Here is a 24,200-nt window from a genome sequence, read left to right on the forward strand (position 1 = left end):
TCAGAAACGGAAATTCAGTAGCCCCTAAACAAGATTCTAATGACAGCCTGTGTGTCACTTCACCCATACTTTCAAAAATCACGGCAAGACGAAATACTGAAGGTTGCAGAGGATTAGATAGGCTGAAACTAAAATTCCAGTAGAAATCTTTGGATAAGACACAAAATATTGAATTTAAGTGGTAAAAGGAGGAAATATAAAAATGTGGCAAATGAAGCAGGCAAAATTGAACACATCTAAAAAATGAAACTGACTGGAAGTGCAAAGTGGCAACGCAGGAATGGCAGGGGTACAAATGCAAAGCTGTACAGAGAGGCCACTTACAGGAAAACTGTGACACATTTGGAGAAATGAGAAGCACCTGTATTAATATTAAGAGATTATCTGACAAAGTACTAAACAAAAGAAGGGATGGCTGAGAGGCGGAAGAACTACGTAGAAGGTCTAGAGGAACTAGGTGAAGCCAAGGTGGGAGATACGATACTGCATGAATTCGACAGTGCACTTGAAGATCTAAGTAAAAACACAGCTCCAGTAGTAGACACCATTCCCTCAGAATTATTGAGATCCTTGGGAGACCTATCCATGACAAAACTATTCCAGCTGGCATGCAAGATATATGAGACAAATGAAATACACTCAGACTTGAATGGTTGGCTGGTGGGTTGGTTGGTTGGTTGGGGAAGGATCAGACAGCGAGATCATTGGTTCCATGATCTAAGGTGACAAAAATTAAAGGAGGAATAGCACAGCACAGTTCAGTCCAGTCAGTGGGAAAGGAAAACAAGGAAACAATAAGGCTAAAGGAATGCCGGGGCAACAGGAAGAGGAAGGAGCATGAGGGAGGGGGGGGGGGGGGGGGTGACAGCAGGGGTTGCCCCAAAGGTGCTATGCACGACAGGGTGCCAGCACTGCTGCTAACCCATCCCAATCCCCACACTGTTTTATGATCACAACACTACTTGGACATCATCAGAGGAATAAGATACAAGAAAAGGGGAAACAAAACAGTACAAAGGACCAGAGAAAACATACGGAAAAAAGAGGGAAAACCAGGCCAACATGGATGCAAGGCCAAAGGCCTCCCAAACTAATTCCAACATTAAGCTAGGGACACCAATTCCAGAAGGAAATTCAGATACTTAAATCTGAGATGATAAACCACATTAATGAAGAAAACCGAGGACAGATGTAACCAAGCTAACATTTGAGACAAGAAAGCTGGTAGGGCATATTTAGCACAAGGGCCAAAAGATGGGAACAGTCCAGCAAAATATGGATCACCATGACTAAAAGGTATCAGATAGATTATATAATGGTACGACAGAGATTTAGGAACCAGGTTTTAAATTGTAAGACATTTCCAGGGGCAGATGTGGACTCTGGCCACAATCTATTGGTTATGACCTGTAGATTAAAACTGAAGAAACTGCAAAAAGGTGGGAATTTAAGGAGATGGGACCTGGATAAACTGAAAGAACCAGAGGTTGTACAGAGTTTCAGGGAGAGCATAAGGGAACAATTGACAGGAATGGGGGAAAGAAATACAGTAGAAGAAGAATGGGTAGCTTTGAGGGATGAAGAAGTGAAGGCAGCAGAGGATCAAGTAGGTAAAAAGATGAGGGCTAGTAGAAATCCTTGGGTAACAGAAGAGATACTGAATTTAATTGATGAAAGGAGAAAATACAAAAATGCAGAAAATGAAACAGGCAAAAAGGAATACAAATGTCTTAAAAATGAGATCGACAGGAAGTGCAAAATGGCTAAGCAGGGATGGCTAGAGGACAAATGCAAGGATGTAGAGGCTTATCTCAGTAGGGGTAAGATAGATACTGCCTACAGGAAAATTAAAGAGACCTTTGGAGAAAAGAGAACCACTTGCATGAATATCAAGAGCTCAGATGGAAACCCAGTTCTAAGCAAAGAAGGGAAAGCAGAAAGGTGGAAGGAGTATATAGAGGGTCTATACAAGGGCAATGTACTGGAGGACAATATTATGGAAATGGAAGAGGATGTAGATGAAGATGAAATGGGAGATACGATACTGTGTGAAGAGTTTGACAGAGCACTGAAAGACCTGAGTCGAAACAAGGCCCCCGGAGTAGACAACATTCCATTGGAACTACTGACGGCCTTGGGAGAGCCAGTCCTGACAAAACTCTACCATCTGGTGAGCAAGATGTATGAAACAGGTGAAATACCCTCAGACTTCAAGAAGAATTTAATAATTCCAATCCCAAAGAAAGCAGGTGTTGACAGATGTGAGAATTACCGAACAATCAGTTTAATAAGCCACAGCTGCAAAATACTAACACGAATTCTTTACAGACGAATGGAAAAACTAGTAGAAGCCGACCTCGGGGAAGATCAGTTTGGATTCCGTAGAAATACTGGAACACGTGAGGCAATACTGACCTTACGACTTATCTTAGAAGAAAGATTAAGGAAAGGCAAACCTAAGTTTCTAGCATTTGTAGACTTAGAGAAAGCTTTTGACAATGTTGACTGGAATACCCTCTTTCAAATTCTAAAGGTGGCAGGGGTAAAATACAGGGAGCGAAAGGCTATTTACAATTTGTACAGAAACCAGATGGCAGTTATAAGAGTCGAGGGACATGAAAGGGAAGCAGTGGTTGGGAAGGGAGTAAGACAGGGTCGTAGCCTCTCCCCGATGTTATTCAATCTGTATATTGAGCAAGCAGTAAAGGAAACAAAAGAAAAATTTGGAGTAGGTATTAAAATCCATGGAGAAGAAATAAAAACTTTGAGGTTCGCCGATGACATTGTAATTCTGTCAGAGACAGCAAAGGACTTTGAAGAGCAGTTGAACGGAATGGATGGTGTCTTGAAGGGAGGATATAAGATGAACATCAACAAAAGCAAAATGAGGATAATGGAATGTAGTCGAATTAAGTCGGGTGATGTTGAGGGTATTAGATTAGGAAATGAGACACTTAAAGTAGTAAAGGAGTTTTGTTATTTGGGGAGCAAAATAACTGATGATGGTCGAAGTAGAGAGGATATAAAATGTAGACTGGCAATGGCAAGGAAAGCGTTTCTGAAGAAGAGAAATTTGTTAACATCGAGTATAGAGTTAAGTGTCAGGAAGTCATTTCTGAAAGTATTTGTATGGAGTGTAGCCATGTATTGAAGTGAAACATGGACGGTAAATAGTTTGAACAAGAAGAGAATAGAAGCTTTCGAAATGTGGTGCTACAGAAGAATGCTGAAGATTAGATGGGTAGATCACATAACTAATGAGGAGGTACTGAATAGGATTGGGGAGAAGAGGAGTTTGTGGCACAACTTGACCTGAAGAAGGGATCGGGTGGTAGGACATGTTCTGAGGCATCAAGGGATCACCAATTTAGTATTGGAGGGCAGCGTGGAGGGTAAAAATTGTAGGGGGAGACCAAGAGATGAATACACTAAACAGATTCAGAAGGATGTAGCTTGCAGTAGGTACTGGGAGATGAAGAAGCTTGCACAGGATAGAGTAGCATGGAGAGCTGCAGCAAACCAGTCTCAGGACTGAAGACCACCACAACAACAACAACAACAACAACAACATCATGAGGAGGAACCCCGCAGCAAGAAAGGGGGATGGGGGAAGGAGGAGGGTGCTCATTATGGAGTACAAACCCATGGGTCAACCTGATATGGCCAATACAAAGATGGCAGTGCAAGGTAGATTCCCACCAGCAGATGATACAGAGGGAAGAACACCACATGGTAGGACCCCTTGATCACACAAAGTTTATTAGAGAGGTTGGTGGCTCCCCAAGCTGAGCTAAAAGGAATTTTATGTGAAGCTGCAAATCTGCCACTGGAGGGGTCTCTGGAATGGAGGCAACGTTGCTGCCCACCAGCCAGGCAAAGCAAGTTCATTAACCAGGATACCCATGTGGCCAGGAACCCAAAGGAAATCAACCGAATGAGCAGCATGGTCAAGATCAGCGAAAAGGTTATGGATAGCAAAGACCAAGTGATGGCAGGAAAAACACTGGGTGATAGCCCGAAGGCCACTCATTGAGTCCTTACATAACAAAACTTGAGTGAGGGAGAACTGTTTAATACAACAGAGGGCCTGATAGATGGCTAACAGTTCTGCACTAAACATCCCACATGTGGCAAGCACGAGAGACAGTGTTCCCTGCCAATGGAAGGAGTGAAGGAATATCCTATATGATTGGTGGATTTAGAGCCATCAGTGTAAGAAGCAAAATCATCTCTAAACTCCCATAAGAATGGGCAGAACAAACAACGGAACACCATCAGAGCGATGGAGGCTTTTGCACCCCACAAAAAATCCATCCGAGTCCAGGGCTGAGGGACTAACCAAGGAGTGAGGAGTGGGGGTTGGGGGGGGGGGGGGGATGATGTGGGGAACAAACAAAGAGGGAAGATGGAAATCATGGCATAGAGAAGTGGGGTGGAGCCGAACCAGTAAACCCACTCACGGGCAGGCAGTGGGTGGGTGATGCCGCGAAGCCACAAAAAGATCAGAATGGGAGGAGTAAGCACAGAAAGAGCAGACAGCAAAGGCATAGGGAACCAGGAGCTGGGACCACCGAACTGAAAGGGGAAAGGGGAGGAGGGTGAGGGTGGGAGCCCACCATTAACCAGAAGACCATCAACAGAGCTAATGCAAAAGGCACCGATGGCCAAACGGATACCACAATCATGGACCGGGTCCAAGGGAGCAGTGTGGAATGGGAAGCTGAGCCATAAACTTGATAACCATAGTCCGCATGGGACAGAACTGAGGCCTGATAAAGACAGAGAGGAGTCGAATGATCTGTGCCCGGTAAGCAAAGGACACTGAGTTTACAGAAACAATCTTCAGAAGGCAGATTTGGGGCACCAAGTAAGCTTGTAGTAAAAAAGATGAGCCAAGAAACTGAACTAGGGGACCACAGCCAGATGTTGGGTGTCGATATAGAGCTCCAGATCAGGATGGTCTGTAGAACAGTGACGGAATTGCACCACTCATGATTTAAGGCGGTAGAACTGAAAACCATGTGAGATTGTCCACACGGAAGCACACCAGATGGCACACTAGAACTGTTCCTCCACAGGGGCCACTGAGTGGGAACTAGCTCGGATACAGAAATGGTCCACATATACAGCAGGGGTGACTAACGGTCCAATGGGGACCATAAGTCCATTAATAGCAATGAGAGTAAGGACTCTTAATACAGGACACTGTGGAATGCCATTCTCCTTGGCCTGTGAAAAGTTGAGAATGTTGCCACCCTGAACTCTGATTACAGATTGGACAGGGACTGCCGAATAAAAATCAGGAGGGGCCCCGAACACCCCAACTCATGGAGTGTAAGAAAGATGTCATGGCACCAAGCCTTGTCGTAGGTCTTACAAAGATCAAAGAAAACTGTGACAAGATGGTGGCCACGAGTATAGGCCTGTCGAACTGCGGTTTCCAACTGAAGATGATGATCAATCAGAAACCATCCCTCCTGAAAGCTGCACTGGTAAACAGACAAGAGGTCCCGAGATTCGAGGACCTTATTCAGCCAATGAGTCATTATACATGCACATCACTTGCTGGGGATATCAGTCAGACTGATTAGCCAATAACTATTGAGGGACAACGGATCTTACCGGGCTTGAGGACAGGACCCACAATACTGCAACACCACTTAGAGAGGAATCACCTTGGAGCCGCATATGGTTAAACATCTGGAGGAAATATTATCATCGTGGCGGATTGAGGTACTGAAGCAATTGGTTATGGATGGAATTGGGGCCACGGGCTGAATCACAGGAAGAGGAGAGGGCCAGATGTTCCCATTCAGTAAAAGGTTGATTGTAGGATTCAGCCTGACAAGGGATAAAATGTAAGTGGGAAGCTCCAGCCTGTTGTTTCCAGAGGAGGAAGGCAGTTGGATAAGAGGCTGACGCCAATGCCATCACAAAATGGGTTGCAAGGTGTTCTGTGAGAACCGATGAATGTGATAATTTGTGAGTTATGATGGTGAAATCTGAACTATTTTGAGCTGGTGAACCTTATGTGTACTGTGATCATGAAAAGGACTTCGTTTTTGCAAGTCTTTGATGACCATCTAGTTTGGGATATTGCTACCATTCTCATATTGTTCTCAATGTAATTTTACCACATTTAATAAGAGCATTTTCTGTTTACATTTTAACTGAATATTGTAGGACCACTTCCTGTTTATTTGAGATGTCTTTTCTTGAATAAATATTATTGAACATAATTCTCTGTCGTCTACATCTATTACAGATGTCAGAATAAGACCCTTTTTATTAACTTATTCATTTATCTTTATTTTGTATTTCTGCGTATTTTATTAATTCACAATTCTAGTCAGTGCATAGACTGTTTGACTGCAGGATCACAGCTACAGGTTATTATATGCAGCTAATTAGCTGCAGAGCATGAAAGCAGATGTGCGTGGCTTGACCCTATGACTACATCGAGCTATTCTTTTTAAACAGAGTCGTGCATAGTCCCAGTACCTAAACTGCAAATAACCCCAAGTAGATATGCAACTGGTTTCCTAGTATGGACTGTTGTTTGGAAGAGCAACTACACTCAGTGCAGTAATGTTAGGTGCCTTGGAGCCAAATACAATTAAACAGTCAGAGGAGATATTATTGCTGTGAAGGATTGGGGTACTGAAGCAACTGGTTATGGATGAAATTGGGGGCAGGGGTTGAATTATGGGAAGAGGAGATAGCCAGAAGTTCCCATTCAGTAAATGATTGATTGTAGGAATCTGCCTGACATGGGGTAAAACATAAGTGGGAAGCTACATCCCGCTGTTTCCAGAGGAGGAAGGCAGTTGGATAAGAGGCTGACGCCCATGCCATCACAAAATGGGTTGCAAGGTGTTCCGTGAGAACTGATGAATCTATACTCTGGCCACCTTTATGGCAAGGCCCAGGATGGAGCACATTGGAGGATGCGGAGCATAGCCCAAACCCATGATGAAGGGACTGAGGAACTCAGGGTGGAGGAAAAGCATTCCCAACACATCTGCTTTCTCTGTTTCATTAAGTAACGGGCTTTGGCACCCAAGACGTTTAAAGGTAATAAGACAATAGGAGTAAGAGTCCTGTTTAAGGCACTGCAAGGCCAACAGCAATCACAGGTGGTGATGGAAATGGCCATGTTTCATCATGGGACCAGTCGGAAGTGAATGGGGCCCATCAAGTGTGGGTCAGCAATGCCGGCAGCTTGAATAATTGTATTTTACATGTCACAGGTGACTTCATCAATACAAAGTGGCAAAGAAGGCGTAAACACTATCTGTGAGGTATATAGATGCCAATGAGCACAATGCAATGTCCAGTGGAGAGTGAGGGTCACACTTAACACATACAGGTGGCAGAACACAAGGGCTCCCCTCATGGATTGGGTGACCACATCCACCGCATAGAGGGCTCACAGTACAGCAGGTAGACATGACCCCAAAATGCAAAAACCAAAACACCTCATGGGTGGCAGGATGTTCAGCTTCACATCACACATAACCTTGACCACCTCCAGGAAAGTACCCCTCAAATGCCAGAATAAAGGCGCCGGAATCACTGAGATTATCCTTACGGCCTTTCTGAACACCCCACCTTCCAGACTGGCCGGGAGTTCCTCATCAGCTTGAAGGACGAGGCCCCTATAAAACTCCTTGAACCATATTCCAAGACTGGTGAGGATTAAAGGACACGTGGAGGTTGCCAAGATGATCACTGACACCATGGGCAGCAGACTGAGTGGCTCGAGAGGTTTTGATTAGCAGTGGACCCGACTTAAGTCAACTTAACTAAACTTGTCTTCAATAGTACCCACAAAAAATAACAGTTGTCCCCGTCAGTTCTGGTACAGATCAGGTAGCAGGAAAGGGTTTCATCCCAAGCCAGCAAGCCTGGCCCTCCTCCAAGAATGTTGCCAGGGAAGGGAAGGCCGCAGGGTTATAAGAAACAGCATTAAAAGATCCATTTCCAACTAAAGAGACTGTCGCAGAGGACTGGCCATCTTGAATCTTAATGCATTTCACATCCAAAGTGTCTACCTTGATACTACCTACCCCAACTGGGGCTCTCCACAGCCAGCCACAGCGAGGGCCATGTGGCATGGTGGCCATTGCAAGGAGTCCCAATGCTCCAGAATGAAAAGCAGCCACTCCTAGGCATACTTTAGAAGGTACGAGAAGTGTGATCCCTGTATTGTCAAGGAACTCAACCAAAAGGGTGGCATAATGACCCCACCACACTTCTTTCTCAGTTGGATTACGCTATGGAGAGAAAATTTAGAAAGGGAGGTCAAACCCCAAAGGGAATATGAAAACGAAAAAGCAAGAGGAACCAAAACTGCAAGGAATCCAGATACCAGGAGAATAGCCAGGACGGCGAAAGCAAGGCCATGGAGAGAGGTTAAGGACGAGACAGTGGGGAAGAAGTGAGGAAAGTGAGGGATGGAGGGACACGGGAAAGGGAATGAAACCCTGGAAGCAAGAAAGGGCTGCAACATCTCGAGGCCCCATGTGCGCCACACACAAACTCACGAGTCGTGAGCCCCTCAGGGGAGATTTCACAAAGAATATAATAATTCCCGCTCCACAGAAAACAAGTAATGACAACTGCAAATATTACTTAACTATAAGTTTAAAAAGTCATGGCTGCAAAATATTAACATATACAGAAGAATGGAAAAAGTACTAGAAGCCTACCTTGGGATATATCAGTTTGGGTTCTGGAGATGTGTAGGAACACACAAGGCAATATTTACCCTAAGACTTACCTTAAGGGGCTCCGGAAAGGATCAAAATCATGTAAAGTTCAATTTTTACTTTTTTGCGTTTTCTGAATCTGCAGGCTATTACCTTTTAATAGATATATAATTTATTCAATTCCGAAGACTACAACTATTTTTAAATTTTTTTTGAAATGTGTTCTACATGGGCGTGACCCACTGTGGCGCTGTTAAACTGCTGTCAAATGGTGTTATTATTAACGTCCGTGTTCATCAGGTACATTTTAGTGATGTGAGATAAAGTATGTGTTGTGGCTAACCTGTGATGGTTCAATATATATCGCTGGTGTGATTGTCGATTGTTTCATGTTTATTTACTCTGTCGTTATCTCGAAAATATTCGTAATTAATTCTGTTTCTTGAGTCTCTGTTTTGATGAAGTATAATAATGAGTAAAAGTAAAGTTGCTGTTGCGACTTTCAATGATGGCAACATTGTGAGGTGCAAGGTATTTAGAAATATGGGAATGAAGATAGGTTCTAACATGGTATGAGCGATGCTTGCTTTAGACAAGGAACGCCTTCGGGCTGCAGACAGGGCTGTAAAGAGTCTAGAAATACAAGCAAGAGTAAACAGGAAGAGGAACAAGAGGAAGCTGGAGGAGGAGTTAGCAGAGGATGAAGATAATCCATCCTATGGACCTGAAATGCACTAAAAAGTTAATCCAATCTTTGTCGCTCGATTCCCAAAACTTTTATTTTCTCATACTAATTACATGTTTTCTAAGGATCTTCCAAACATATTTGTTTCAAACTTTCAGTAAATGTTACACAGTACCTTCTGCATAATTTAACACAGCCTTTTTCCAAAAAAACTGTATATTTTTGAATATATAAATAAAAAATTGCAAAAAAAATGTTGTGAATTTTCATTACAATTGAAAAAAAATCATCTTTAATAACTGAACTAAAATTTTGTAAAATCCCTGTGTTAAGTTGTAGCCCATATTCCAATAAATAATCTATAAAAAGTTCAACTTCCTACCTCAAATACTTTGTGAGGAAAGATGTAATTTATAAGCGTTATTTTAACATTGCAAGTATAGGGCGTTCCGGAGCCCCTTAAAAGGTAGGCTGAAGAAAGGCCAACCTATAAATATAGCATTTGTAGCCTCTTTTACTACATGACGCAATGTATAATACATTGACATATTTTATACCACTTCGTGATGTTCAAAGTGTATTTTCATATATCATGATGAAGCTGTTAGTGGATTGATCACATCTGAAGATATCAATAAATTTCCAACATAGGTAATGTGAACATTGTAATTACTAAGTGATCCCGATGAAACAAATTATTAGATAAAAATTTTGAGTAAATTTTAGACAGTGTAGAGTGGTACACACTCCTTGATATTCTGAATGTAGCAGAGATAACATAGAGACATCAAAAGATTATATACAAATTTCACAGAAACCAGACTGCAGTTATACAAGTCAAAGGACATGTAATGGAAGCAGTAGTTGAGAAGAGAGTCAGACAGGGTTGTAGCTTATCCTCATTGTTGTTTAAATCAGTACACTGAGCAAACTGTAAAGAAACTCAAGGAGAAAATTGGAAAGGGAATTAAAGTTCAAGGAGAAGTTAAATCTTTGATGTTTGCTGATGCATGTGCAAACATGAAGAGAACAGAACACTGAAAATATTTATTTGTGTCTATATTACTATTTAGAATGTACATCGTCATGACCAAATAACCTGCAGTGCAGTCTAAGATATGTGTTAGGTTGAAAGGTGACAATTTGGCAGCCAAGAAATGTGAATCCAAAATCTTAGTTGTGGTTAAGAACTGAATTGCAATATCGCCAAATGCCTAGTTTAAGTTGAAAGATGACAGTTGAGCTGTGACATGGCGAAGTGGTATTAAAGGTGCAGTTAATCCCTTGGAAGACAAGTTGAATGAAATAGAAAGTGCATTGAAAGGAGGTTATATGACGAATAGTCAAAGGGACTAACATTCAAAGGTGTAACCACTGAACCAACTCCAAATATAATGAAATTTTCTGTGAATGTTCTATATGGTATCTTATGGTTAGATACCACATTTCAGTCCATTATCTTCAGTGGTTGGATTTTTAGGGGCTTTAAAGGCAGGCTACCCATCCTCACATCACATACGAATGTCCAAATGTGGCAAGTTTGCTATGCTTTTTTACAAGTTCTAGCATACATTTGGTCATTTGCTTTAATATACACAGACGAATATCTATGATGAATCCCACCATGGCAAAAAATTAGGGATTTAGCCACACCTAAATATAGATACAAGCCTCTGAAGTGGCTAAAAAATTCGTTGCACCATTCTGAGAGCCATGGTTTGACTGAACACTATCACATTTCATGTGCATCAATCACACCAAAACTTCAGAGGGTTATTCCTACCTATGATGTCTATATAGAGATCAAATTTAATTAACATTGGATGCCTAGATGAAAAGATATGCATCTGCAAAGTTAGCCAAAATTTTCTAGATGCATATTTTACAGTATTTTTGGGGGACAATACTCCAACTAGGTCTTGTTCAATCCTCCTTTTCTTGCCACAGCTGGAAAGAGCAAGCTTTAAGATTTCAAAGCTGTATTGTTCAATTTCTGGATTTTGTGTATTGACAATTAAGGACACTTATCAAAAGTAGGGGAAATGGATTATCGATACACACAAAAAATTCATATAATTTGAAGTTGTAAAACAAAAAAGGTGTAACTCTTGTGTCTTTTAATAGTATAAAATTTGACTGTGGCTTGTGGAATGTAACTATGCTGCTAAGAAGTGTTTTTGCATTATTTTGCTGCACAGAATATAAATATAATAAAACTTCAGAAATGCTCTTAAGATCATAAAATCTAGAAGATCATACTGGAATGCTATGTTGCTTTAGAACTTTTCACCCTACAATGCATAGTGATACATATACGAATTGTCACTCAGTTTCCAGCAACAGTTTTTTAAGGCTCTATCTTCGCAGCAATACATGGCTGATATCTGCACTTTCAATCATTGTTTTCATTATTGGCAGTGTCAGTCTTCTTTGGTGTTGACTTTGTGCAATCTTGGTGTTAGGTAATGAGTGAGTGAATAATCAATAATCATTGTTGTAGCTGAAGGTAAGCACCAAAACAGTATGTTTTGATAGGGTAATTTGTATATTTTATATACAAACAAGTGTGAATCTGCTATTCTTCAAACCAGGATATTCATGAGCTTTCAAACTTGCTTTTTATATGTTAATAATCTAGTGTTTAAAAGACCCAATAGACCCTTGGACCCTGCTACTTTGGTGGATCATATGCAGCTGATTGTCATTAGTCATCACCATTCTATTATGGCAAAAGTCAACTACAATCATTTAAAGAAATGTCACCAGTGGACAAGGAACTTTTACAATGTAGGTCTGGGCTAGATTTTACTGAAGATGCCCAAATTTGTTAGTACCAAAATGCCTTGTAGATTACAGAATTTCAATTCCCCCAGAAGACTCTCTGCAGCTCACCTGGTAAAGAAAAACACCTAATCAAGAAGGTTTTAAAATCAGTAACCATTGCAATGTCTGCCAGGTTGAAGTTACTGATTAATGAAGATTTTAAACCTGGTCAGAAAATATGAACTGAATGTAGACATGAAGTGGCCCAAAAGAATCATCCCACCAGGATAAGCAAGAGTCACCATCCAGAAAAGACATGGATGTTGTTGATGCTTGCTTTACTGCTAATACTTCATTATGATCACTTGGAGAGTCACCATTGAAGCTTCAACGGATCAGCAAAAGGGATTCAATGAGATACATAAAACACAAAGTTCTGAAAGCCCAAGGCAGCATTACTAAGATAATTGCCACAGCTGCTGGGTGAGTCAAGTTGATATCGTTCAAATGCAAACAGATGAGTGCCAAAAATGTCAAGATCTTACTTGAAGATCCTAATCTTCAGCATCAGGCTTCAAGAAACTGCAGTATAGTTCACACTGTGATCCTGGCCCAAAATAGCTGGACTATTGAAAAAAAAAAAAAAGACTGAAGAATTTGCTGTTTCAACTAAAATGGTGAAGCAGGCTAGGAAACTAAAGATGGACGGTGGCATTTTGGTAACACCTGCAAATCGAAAAGGTAAAAAGCTGTGTGACAAAGTAAAACATAATGTCCTCACTCCTTTTTTAAGATGATGATTTTTCTCCTTTATGGCCACGCAAAAATGATTGTGCTGCAGTAAATGAGAAAAAGATTCACAAGCAGAAATGCCTACTCCTTTGCAACCTGAAAGAAATGTTCATTGCTTATATTAAGCAATAAGGAAATCAACTGAGCTGCTCAAAATTTTGTTAGCTCAGGCCGAAATGGTGTACTACAGTTGGCATTTCTGGATCACATTCAGTATTCGTATGTGCAATTCATCAAAATGTCTAATTAATATTGGCTTCAGCAACATCCATCCAAGATAACTGCAAGGATTTGATGAAGAAAAAAAAAAAACTATGCACTTTTGAATCAAAAGATTGTATGCTGCAATGTTATGAAAAACATACAGGAAAAATGCAACTAGAGGCTTTTCCTGAAGATACTTTGAAAGACTGTGATCCTGATGAAACAATGGAATACAAGCAATGGATTTATACTGACAGACACACATTAGAGACGCGTCAGAGAACTGTTGAAGATTTCATGGAGGCACTGATTTTTAAAATTACCTGTTTAAGAAGCCATCACTTTGTGCCAAAACACCAGAGTTTATACTTACAGCAGCTAAAAAGAAACCTCGCAGAAAACGAATTAATTATGTTGATGGATTTTGCTGAGAATTATTCATTTTTGTTCAAAATGCTGTGCAAGGTCACAATACATCCATTTGTGGCAAAAACGTCAGAGTATTAGCATTTGTATGATTAGTGACGGTGTCCATCATTATACCACTGGTGTCCATGCCTTTCATATAAAGTGAAAAGCATATTTAAAGACAAAGATTGAAAACATTAAGAACATTTATTACTTTAGTGATGGTTCAGACGCTCTATAGAAAAATTTCAAAAATTTATGTCTGCACAAAAAGGATTTTGGCATCACTGACAAATGGAATTTTTCTGGAACAAGCTACAGTAAATCGCCTTGTGACTGCATTGGGGAAACTGCAAAAAGACTAGCAGCCCTTATTCATCTGCACAGGCCCTTAGATAATCAAATATTGACTCCATATGATTTGTTCAAATTCTGTGATGATAGTATTCCAGCCATAAGGTTTTTTTATGTACCACAAGATAAAATTGAAAAAATTCAGCCTGATCAAGAAGCAAGGTTCGCCATGGGACATACAATATCTGGAACAAGAGAAAATAAGCAATTTAAGTCAATTAATTGTTAACAGCTGACAGTAAGCAGAGTTTCCAATGATGCTACAGCAATCACAGTTAATGCCTTCGGACCAGATGAAGAAATTCCAAAAATCTCAATTGCAAGTTTACAATCAGGAAAGTATGTTGCATGTACGTATGACAGTTTTTGGTGGGTTAGAAACATGTGTAAAGTTTCACATGAACAACAAGATGTCCTCATCAGCTTTATCCACCCACACAGTTCTGCTCATTCCTTCCACTGGACAACTGCTAAAGACACCTGCTGAGTTCCTGAGTAACATATTTTCATGACTTTAGAAGACCATCAGCAGCAGCATCAGGAAGACAATGCAGTTATCCACAACTTGTCCTTGACAGAATTATAGAACTGTTTAAACAAAAATGGAACCGACTTGAATTTTTGTTTTGCAAATTTGTTGTGCTGAGTATTATACTTGTTTTTATGGCATGTATTAAATCAATGTTTTAAACTGATTTATATACTCAAAAATATTAATTATGGGATTTAATGAGCAAAATATTTCAGTTTTCAATCTTCTCAAAATGCTAAAATAATAACTTTTGAAACATATCCTTACTCATCAAAATGCAAGATCCAGAAATTAAACAGTATAGTTATGAAACCTTAAAGCATGATCTTTCCAGCTGTGGCAAGAAAAAAAAAGGATTGAACAAGACAGTTACCATAAAATTTGCATGTAGAATATTTTGGCCAACTTCGCAGATGCATATCTTTTCATCTAGACATCCAATGATAATTAAATTTGATCCATATACAGACGACATAGATAGGAATAACCCTCTGAAGTTTTGGTGTGATTTGTGCACATAAAAGTGGCAGTGGTCAGTCTAACCATGGCTCTCAGAATGGTGCAATGAATTTTTTAGCCACTTCAGAGGCTTGTATCTATATTTAGGTGTGGCAAAATCCCTAATTTTTGCCATGGTGTGAATGTGAACAATAAACAGCTCAGACAAGAAGATGGTGGGACCTTTCCAAATGTTGTGCTCCATCAGAATGCTGAAGATTACATGGGTACATCAGATAACTAATGAGGAAATACTGAATCAAACTGGGAGGAAAAAAGAAATGTATGGCAGTACTTATCTAAAAGAATGGATCTGTGAACAGGGCACATCCTGAGGAATCAAGGAATCATCAATTTAGTGATGGAGATAAACGTGAGAATTAAAAAGGCTTCACTACAGCAATCAGGTTCAAATGGACGTATGCTGCAATAGTTATGCAGAGATGAAGAGGATGTACCAGACAGACAGACACACACACAGAGAGCTGTACCAAATCAGACTTCAGACCAACAATGACAACCACCACCACCAATAACAACAACAATTTCCATCTGTCAAAGGAAACAAAGCAAATTTTGAATCCATACATAATGGAAAAAAGTGGAAGTATATACGTTCGTTCCATATCTCCTCCTAAACCACTTGATATCAATCAACCTCAGTACAAATATCACTTACTGTCTGGAAAGAACCACTGCGGGAGTAATGAATCTCTCAAAGGTATGGAAGGGAGGGGTGAAAAAGAAGTGTAGCTCACAATGCACAAACAGACAGACTATATTCATCCATTGAGAATGAGAGCATGTAGTGACTTGCAACAAACTTTAAACATAATTTCAAATCTTTAAGAGACTTTTTATCATTCAGCTCCCCCCCCCCCCCCTCTCCCACAAAATTATGAAAGGAAAAAACTTTACTGTTTACTACTTTTCTGCTGTTCACACAGTAAAATAGTTACATTGAGCATTATTAATTTTAAAATTATTACCTCTGTACTACCAACTTCATTTGCAACACATTTTGCAGACAGTATCCACATATACAACTAGATTTTATTGCAAAATTATATCATTTTACAGCACATAGCTGAAGAGATGACCATCATAAACACTGAGCTGTGTGGATACAAAACTGCACAGCAAAATTCACTATGGATACAGGTGAAATATGTTCAATATACGAGATATTTGCGTATGTGGGCAAAGCTCTGGGTAAAAAGCACCTCCTAAAGCCCTGGATCAGTTTTTTTTATATATATGGAAAGAAATAGTGTGGGTATAAGAACCAGCAACCCCTATTTTGGTGGGAGTAATAACATTGACAGAGAAAGAGGCAGGAGGAGATGGAAAGACAGAGAGGGGGAAATGAGAATATTAACTGATAAAAGATTGTAATTGATAAATACCTAGCTAACACGGGTACTCAGCTAGTATATATTATTGGAATGTATATTGCTTTCAACAAACACATAGGTAAAGAATATTTAACATACACATAACTGACAGTAACATAACTGCTTAAATCCAGCAGTTTGAGTCACAATCTCAAGTCTCCCCAAACTCTCAATGTTTTTGTCATAGAAACACTGACAAAATGCATCACTTACATAAACTAGTATATACATTATGAATATAACATTTCTATATGTACGATGAAAGGAACATTCAACTACCTATAACCAAGTACCATTGCCGACTGAATCACTACTTAAAATGCCTATGAATTAAAGCAGCAGGGTTGGAGAAATGATTTGTTTTTCACAAAACAGGCAGGCAACAAGGGGAGGAGAGTAAATGAATCAGGATATAATTTTGGACTAATTGCTACAAAATATGTTTTACGATGATGCAGAGTAAACACTTTTTCCGTACAAGTTATGCAAGATTTACATTGCTAAAACAGCAATGATCTAGAATGAGATTTTCACTCTGCAGCGGAGTGTGTACTGATATGAAACTTCCTGGCAGATTAAAACTGTGTGCCCGACCGAGACACGAACTCGTTTGGGCACACAGTTTTAATCTGCCAGGAAGTTTCACAGCAATTATATATTTTGGATCAACTGAAACTGCCAATACCAAATTTCATCTTTCTTCCACAACACAATAATAATGTGGGACCATACATGCCCAAACAGAAAGAGAGCGAAACACTGACAATATTTCTTTTGTGTCTATGTAAGTTTTTGGGATGTAGATATTGGTGATACGACAGTTTGGTCTGCATTGGCAATACAGTATGTATGGTTGATCCTGTATTTTGTTTCAAATCCTCAAGATCACCTTCACCATTTTTCAGGGTAAAATATAAATTGATATGATGGACAGTAGGCTTTTCTGAGTGTCAGTTGCGTGAGAAACAGGAAGTTTTATGTGAAATTATCCGTAATACAAATCCTTGTGGAGTTGATGCCTACATTAACATGGCTTATAAATACCATTATCCACATAGATTTTAACTCCATAACAAAATGCCTTGGTCTTGGAGCTATCAAGTTACAGGGACTTGAGATTTAAGATTGTTGCCCCTGAAACCTTTAGTGTGATGACAGACTAGTCTGTACCTTCCCTGACATCTAGTTTAGACTGTGTCAATGCACTTGCGAATTAGTAAAGCCAATGAAAGCTCCATATTTAACACTTTTTATTATAAATAACTAGATGTTTATCGTAAATTCAGAAAAGTTTTAATACAAATCGATGAATATTTTGATCGTATTATGTAAATATATCATACATCAATTATGAGGTGTGGGATGGGGGCAGCAAAGAGCACTAAGTAACTGTCATTTCTTAGTAGATCTAAAATAACAAATAATGAATGTCGATAACATTAAAAATCCCTGATGGAGTACAAACATTTATCAATTAACAGTTGCTTTAATTTTGTCTTAATGTGTTTCCTTTAAACAATTTTATATTATTTGGCAATCTGTTATAAAAATGTCTTAAAGCAGGAAATGGACTATGATATGTTACTCTTCCATTACTAAATTTTGTGTGTTTATGCTCTCTTTTTTCTTGTATTATAATTACACATTTCACTATGCTCCATTTTTCTTTTGCAAACAGTACATTACTGAGAACATACAATGAATACACTGTTAGTATGTTATACTTAACAAAATATTCTCTACAGGACTGATGCTTACTAATATTACCTATTTTCCTAATTGCTCTTTTCTGAGCTCTAAAAGCCCTATCGATACATACCGTTAGTGCCCCATCCTAAATCTCGATACCATATAGCAGGTGAGTGTATAATTCCAAAATAGATTTGTCTTAAAACAGGTTGCACTACTGTGGTAGAATGGCGTTTTAGCAGGTACGTGTCACAGGAGATTTTTTTTACACACACAGCTGATGTGCTCCTTCCATGTAAGATGTTCATCTACTATAATACCAAGGAATTTATATTTATCAATTGTTTCAACTAATAGCTCTGGTTCTGTATTCACTTGTGTTGATTTATAATTTAGCAGAAACTCCATCAGAATTGTCTTGTCCTTATTTAGTGCCAATTTGTTTTTGGCGAGATATTCTGTTATGGGGCTAATGGTCTCTGCATTATTTTGCACTGCTAACTGTTTTGTAGAGCCCCAACTTATGAAGGAGGTCTCATCAGCATAGTTTACTAGGTTCGAATTTTGTGGAATTATTATATTATTGATGTACACAATAAATGAAAAAGGTCGGATGATACTTCCCTGAGGGACTCCACAGCTAAGAATTTTGTAAGACAATTTTATTGTTTGTGTATGTCTCCCAGGTGTATATTACAGCTTTGCACATTGTCTCCTGTCAGCAAGGTAGCATCTTAACAAATCTAATGCTGCTACTCTGACTCCAGAAGTTTCTAATTTACGTAGAAGAACAGAATGATTTACAGAGTCAAAAGCCTTGGATAGGTCTTAAATGGTGCCAATAACTTTGTTTCAATCATTAAGTTTATTCAATATCACTTTCAAAAATGTAGCTACAGCTGTTATTGTAGACTGGCCCTTTCTGAAATCATGCTGACAGTTTTTTAATAGATAGTACTTACAAAAAAAAAAAAAGATTCAAGTTGATCAAGAAGTAGCGTTTCCAACAGCTTACTAAGTACTGATGTCAATGAAATAGGCCTATAATATTGTATATCTGTAGTTACTCCCATTTTATGCACTGGTCTTATTTCAGCGACTTTTAACAAGTCAAGAAATGACCCCTGACTGAGGAAGAGCTGTTTATTAAATGTTGTAGTGGCTTCATTAATTCATTCCTGCATTCCTTCAGAAATTTTGCTGAGATGTCAAATACAGCCACTGGCTGTATTTGCTTTTAAGTTGAAAACATAGACAGTTTTGTTTAGTTTAATATTTGTGCATTCTGTGGATCATAATTGCGCCCTATCACTATGGTGTGGAACAAGTCAGTTTTATACTGGTAACTCTGGCAGCATCCTATAAACCAATGTAAAATTTAGAAAATTACGATTACACGGCAGATACTAAAGTACATGAGGCATGGAAGGGGGCGGGGGGGGGGGGGCAATGTGTACAGAAAGATCTGGAAATTATTTCTGATTGTAAAAGAACTAATGCTGAGTGAAATAAAAGACTACAGACTGCAGAGAAGTGTAGCCACACGCGAGTTGTTACAAATAAGTAACATCTTCGCCCTACAATAACTAAATTTACGAATAATTACTCGGATATTTTATTCCAAAATAAAATTAATAAAAAGAAGGGAGGGGGCAAATAGAAAAACAAAATAACTAACTTCTGAAGCTCTATAAATATTGAAATGCAACCTTTAGTCAGAGAACAAAAACATACCATTTAAGAATAATTATGCCGGTCAGATATCCGTACAACAGTGGCTTCCTAACCACGGTTCTGAACAGACTGAATGAAAGATTTAAGCTGCAGACTGGAGTGCACAAGTTGTTGCAACAGAACGCAACTGCCGCGAGACGAAGTAAAAAGCACGCACATACTATGACAACATTCCTGGCGTGTAATTGTCTCGGCCGGGTGCATGAGATGCAAATGACAACATAAAAGTGAGTTTTAATGCACGTGCAACCTCTGTCATCTTTGAAATGGGATCAAACTTTATCAACAATTGTTGGAACAAGTCGCGGTACCGACAACAAATCAGACAGTGGAACAACGCACACAGATATTCATCTTTATTGGCAGATTGAAAGAAGGCAGGAATAAGTTACGTTTTACACGCGTCACATCCGATATTACAGTAGCGGGATTCGATATACAGTGTGTGAAATGGTGACTAGCTATTGCTATCATTTTTTACCCTCCCCATGCAGCAGTAGCATTGTGAGTCATGCAGCAAAATGACTGGCACTTTGGATTCTAAGAGTTTGCAAGAACTTTGTTAAAATGCATGTAACCCGGGCTTACCTTTCTTTACATGCTTGAAATGACAGTACGGCCTCTCGCAAAGACCGCTATCGTAAAAGGGACAACTAATCCCTTTAAAACAACCAGTGCATGGTAACATTATGAGTGTAAGGAATTTAACGTGACATGTCACGAAAATAAACTTAAAATCAACATCCTATTACACCACCACTCTTCTCCGTCAACAACAACACATGATACCAAACAAACCTAACTTCTGTGACATCCTGTATAAAGATGCTACTCTATAAAGATGCTACGTTCGTACGATATTGTCAAACGACCTTAACCATAGCGTATATTATTCTATGACTTTAACCATGGTGGTATGATAAGATACCTCCATGACTTTAACCATAGAGGGGGAATATAGGCATTTCTACTCTATGACTTTTACCGAAGATCTTCCTCGAAAATGGGAACATTCTGTGCATTCTATGAATACCATATCTTTTGTGCGCTGACTAAATGGAAACGTTTCTACAACGTTCACTTCTACATCATTATTCTCGATGGATTATCTGCCTTTTACGGAAACAGTTAAACGATTTACCGAATTAAACTCCTAAAATTAATGTATCGCCTTTTTCGTCAACAGAACGATGGCCCAAAGGGGCAAGGTCCAACTTTCGTTAAGAAAATGACACTGTAAATATGTAGTGAACTTTACTGCAAGCTTCACTGAATGCTTTACTGAAGCATTTGATCGGGATTTCTATGATCGATTCCTATTGAAATTTTATTTTAGTGGTGTTTAAGGCCGATGAATCAAGATGGAGTCTTGTTCAGTTGTGTATAGTGATCAAACGAGCATAAGTTTTAAGTTCTGTCGAAAAATTTATTTTTCGGAATTGTGATAGTGAAATAATGGCACTGAAAGAACGCTACAAGTTTATATTTCATTTAGTTACTCATTTATTCATCCATCTCCGACCATTCGCATGCAATCGATGTAGTCATGAGCAATGCGCTAGAGTTTTTATTGAGTACGATTGACATGTTTAGAAATGTAACTATGTTATCACACACAACTTAAGTACACATTGCAAAAGAACATATCTAATAAAACAATGCAGTTCATACATAAAGAGTTATTCACATGATTAGCAGTTAAATATGGAACTAAATATTGTTAAGTTGCTTACTAAGTTTTACATAATTAAAGAACAGAGACCACACACAAAAAATTTCTCTGTGCAGTTAATAATATAATATGATCTGAATATTATTTAGTACATGAATATTAGTTATATATGTAGAACAAGATACCAGAAGAGACAAAAAGCATAGGAAAAATTACTAACAAACAGTATTATGAGTTGTTTAGTAAATCAAGTCTACTTTTGAAGAGCTTTCACATTCCTTAAGAGTGTAAAAAGCGTTGTCTTCCATTCATTTTTGAGTCTTCCTTTAAAACATATTAAGAAAGAGACACTATGTGCCTGCACATATAATGTGTTGAAAAACCTTATTCCAATACATTAGTAACTCTTGTGTTTTTTTAAGCAGGGTTCTTGGTATGGCTATCTTTAATGTTTGATGAGTTTTATGATTATTAATGGACTTCCTAAGGTTGTAACTATTAAAGTTTTCCTTTGTGTACAAAAGGCACCAGTATATAAAAAGAGTGGGACTGTCATTATCTGTAGTTCTTTGAAATAAGACCAACATTACTTGTTTTTCTTTTTTTTTTTTTTTTTTGTAATCCCAGATATGCTCTTGATGACTTTCTTTCCCAAATAAAAATGTTCCTGATCCCTGGAGAATTAGCCCGTAGAAGAATAGGGTCATTCCATGTCAAGGCCACCAGGGGCCCCTCCTCGACCATCTACAAATTTAATGAAATTTGGTACAATGGTTCCATATGTTCTTAAATGGTTATATACCAAATTTCAGTTCAGGATATTCATTGGTCGAATTTTAAGAGGCTTTTCAATAGAGGCTACTCATCTCTGCAACATGTACAAATGTGCAAATTTGCTAAGCTTTTTTAAAAGTTTTATCAACCATTTGGTCATTTGCTTTAATAAACATAGACAACGTTCTATGGTAAAGCACACTGTGACAAAAACATTGGATTTAGCCACACCTACATCTAAATACAAGCCTCAGGAGATGCTAAAAAATTGTCTCGCTATTCTGAGAGCCAAGGTTTGATCAGCAACTACCAATTTTCATATGAGCCAATAACACCAAAACTTCCTACCAATGATATCTGTCTAAGGATCAAATTTAATTAACACTGGATGCCTAGATGAAAAGATATGCATCTGTGAAGTTAGCCAAAATTTTTTATGTGCAAATTTTAACGTATTTTAGGTGGACAATATCTCAACTGCGTCTTGTTCAATTATTTTTTTCTTGACACAGCTGGAAAGCTTTAAGGTTTCAAAGTTATATAGCTTAATTTCTTGATCTTGCTTTTTGATGAGTAAGAGTACTGTCTCAAAAGTCATTATTTTAGCATTTCGAGAAGATTGAAAAGTGAAATATTTTGTTCATTAAGTCCCACAATTAATTTTTTTATTCAAGTATATAAATCAGTTCAAGATATTAATTTAATACATGCCATAAAAACAAGTATAATACTCAACACAACAAATTTTGCAAAACAAAACTTCTAGTCAGTTCCATTTTTCGTTAAACAGTTCTATAATTCTGTCAAGGACAGGTCATGGATAAGTGTATTGTCTTCCTGATCATGTTGCTGATAGTCTTCTAAAGTCATGAAAATATGTTACTCAGGAACTCAGCAGGTGTATTTCGCAGTTGTCCAGTGGAAGGAATGAGCAGAACTGTGTGGGTGGGTAAAGCTGATAAAGACATCTTGTTGTTCATGTGAAACTTTACACACGTTTCTAACCCACCAAAAACTGTCATATGTACATGCAACATACTTTCCTGATTGTAAACTTGCAATTGAGATTGATGGAATTTCTTCATCTGCTTCGACGGAATTAACTGTGAATTCTGTAGCATCAATGGAAACTCTGCTTACTGTCAGCTGTTAACAATTAATTGACTTAAACTGCTGATTTTCTCTTGTTCCAGATATTGTATGTCCCATGGCGAACCTTGCTTCTTGATCAGGCTGATTTTTTTTCAATTTCTTCTTGTGGTACATAAAAAATACCTTATACTTTGAATACTATTTTTCACAGAATTTGAACAAATCGTATGGAGTCAATATCTGGTTATCTAAGGACTTGTGCAGACGAACGGGAGCTGCTAGTCTTTTTGCTGTTTCTCCAATGCTGTCACAAGGCGATTTACTGTAGCTTGTTCCAAAAAAATCCATTTGTCAGTGATGTCAAAATCCTTTTTGTTCAGACATATATTGACGAAATATTTGAAATTCTTCCATTGAGCATCTGAACCATCACTAAAGTAATAAATGTTCTTAATGTTTTCAGTCTTTGTCTTTAAACATGCTATTAACTTTATATGAAAGGCATGGACACCAATGGTATCATGATGGAGACCGTCACTGATCATACAAATTCTAATACTCTGACATTCTTTCCCACCAAAATACACAGCATATGGATATAATGTGGCCTGACTATCCTCCTAATGAAACAACAAGTGAATAATTTTCAGTAAAATCCATTAATATAATTAATTCGTTTTCTGCAATATTTCTTTTTTACCTGTTTAAGGTAAAACTTGTGTTTTGACACAAAGTGATCTCTCCTAAAATGGGTAATTTTCAAAGTCAGTGCCTTCATGAAATCTTCAACAGTTTTCTGATATGTTTCCAATGTATTTCTGTCGGCATGGACCCACTGCTTGTATTACATTGTTTCTTCAGGGTCATAATCTTTAAAAGCATCTTCAAGAAATGCCTC

General features: G+C 38.5%; 1 protein-coding gene across 1 annotated transcript in view; it reads right to left on the minus strand.

The window, feature by feature from the left end:
- Positions 1-20,568, minus strand: part of LOC126184964 (RNA exonuclease 1 homolog) — a 230,746-nt gene extending 210,178 nt beyond the window's left edge. Inside the window, exon 1 of the mRNA XM_049927660.1 lies at positions 20,353-20,568. Within this exon, the coding sequence (XP_049783617.1) occupies positions 20,353-20,452 (100 nt within the window). The 5' untranslated portion in view covers positions 20,453-20,568. The remainder of the gene's footprint in view (positions 1-20,352) is intronic.
- Positions 20,569-24,200: the final 3,632 nt, after the last annotated feature.

This window comes from Schistocerca cancellata, chromosome 4 (assembly GCF_023864275.1).
Source record: "Schistocerca cancellata isolate TAMUIC-IGC-003103 chromosome 4, iqSchCanc2.1, whole genome shotgun sequence".
In the NCBI taxonomy this organism is placed as follows: Eukaryota; Metazoa; Arthropoda; class Insecta; order Orthoptera; family Acrididae; genus Schistocerca; species Schistocerca cancellata.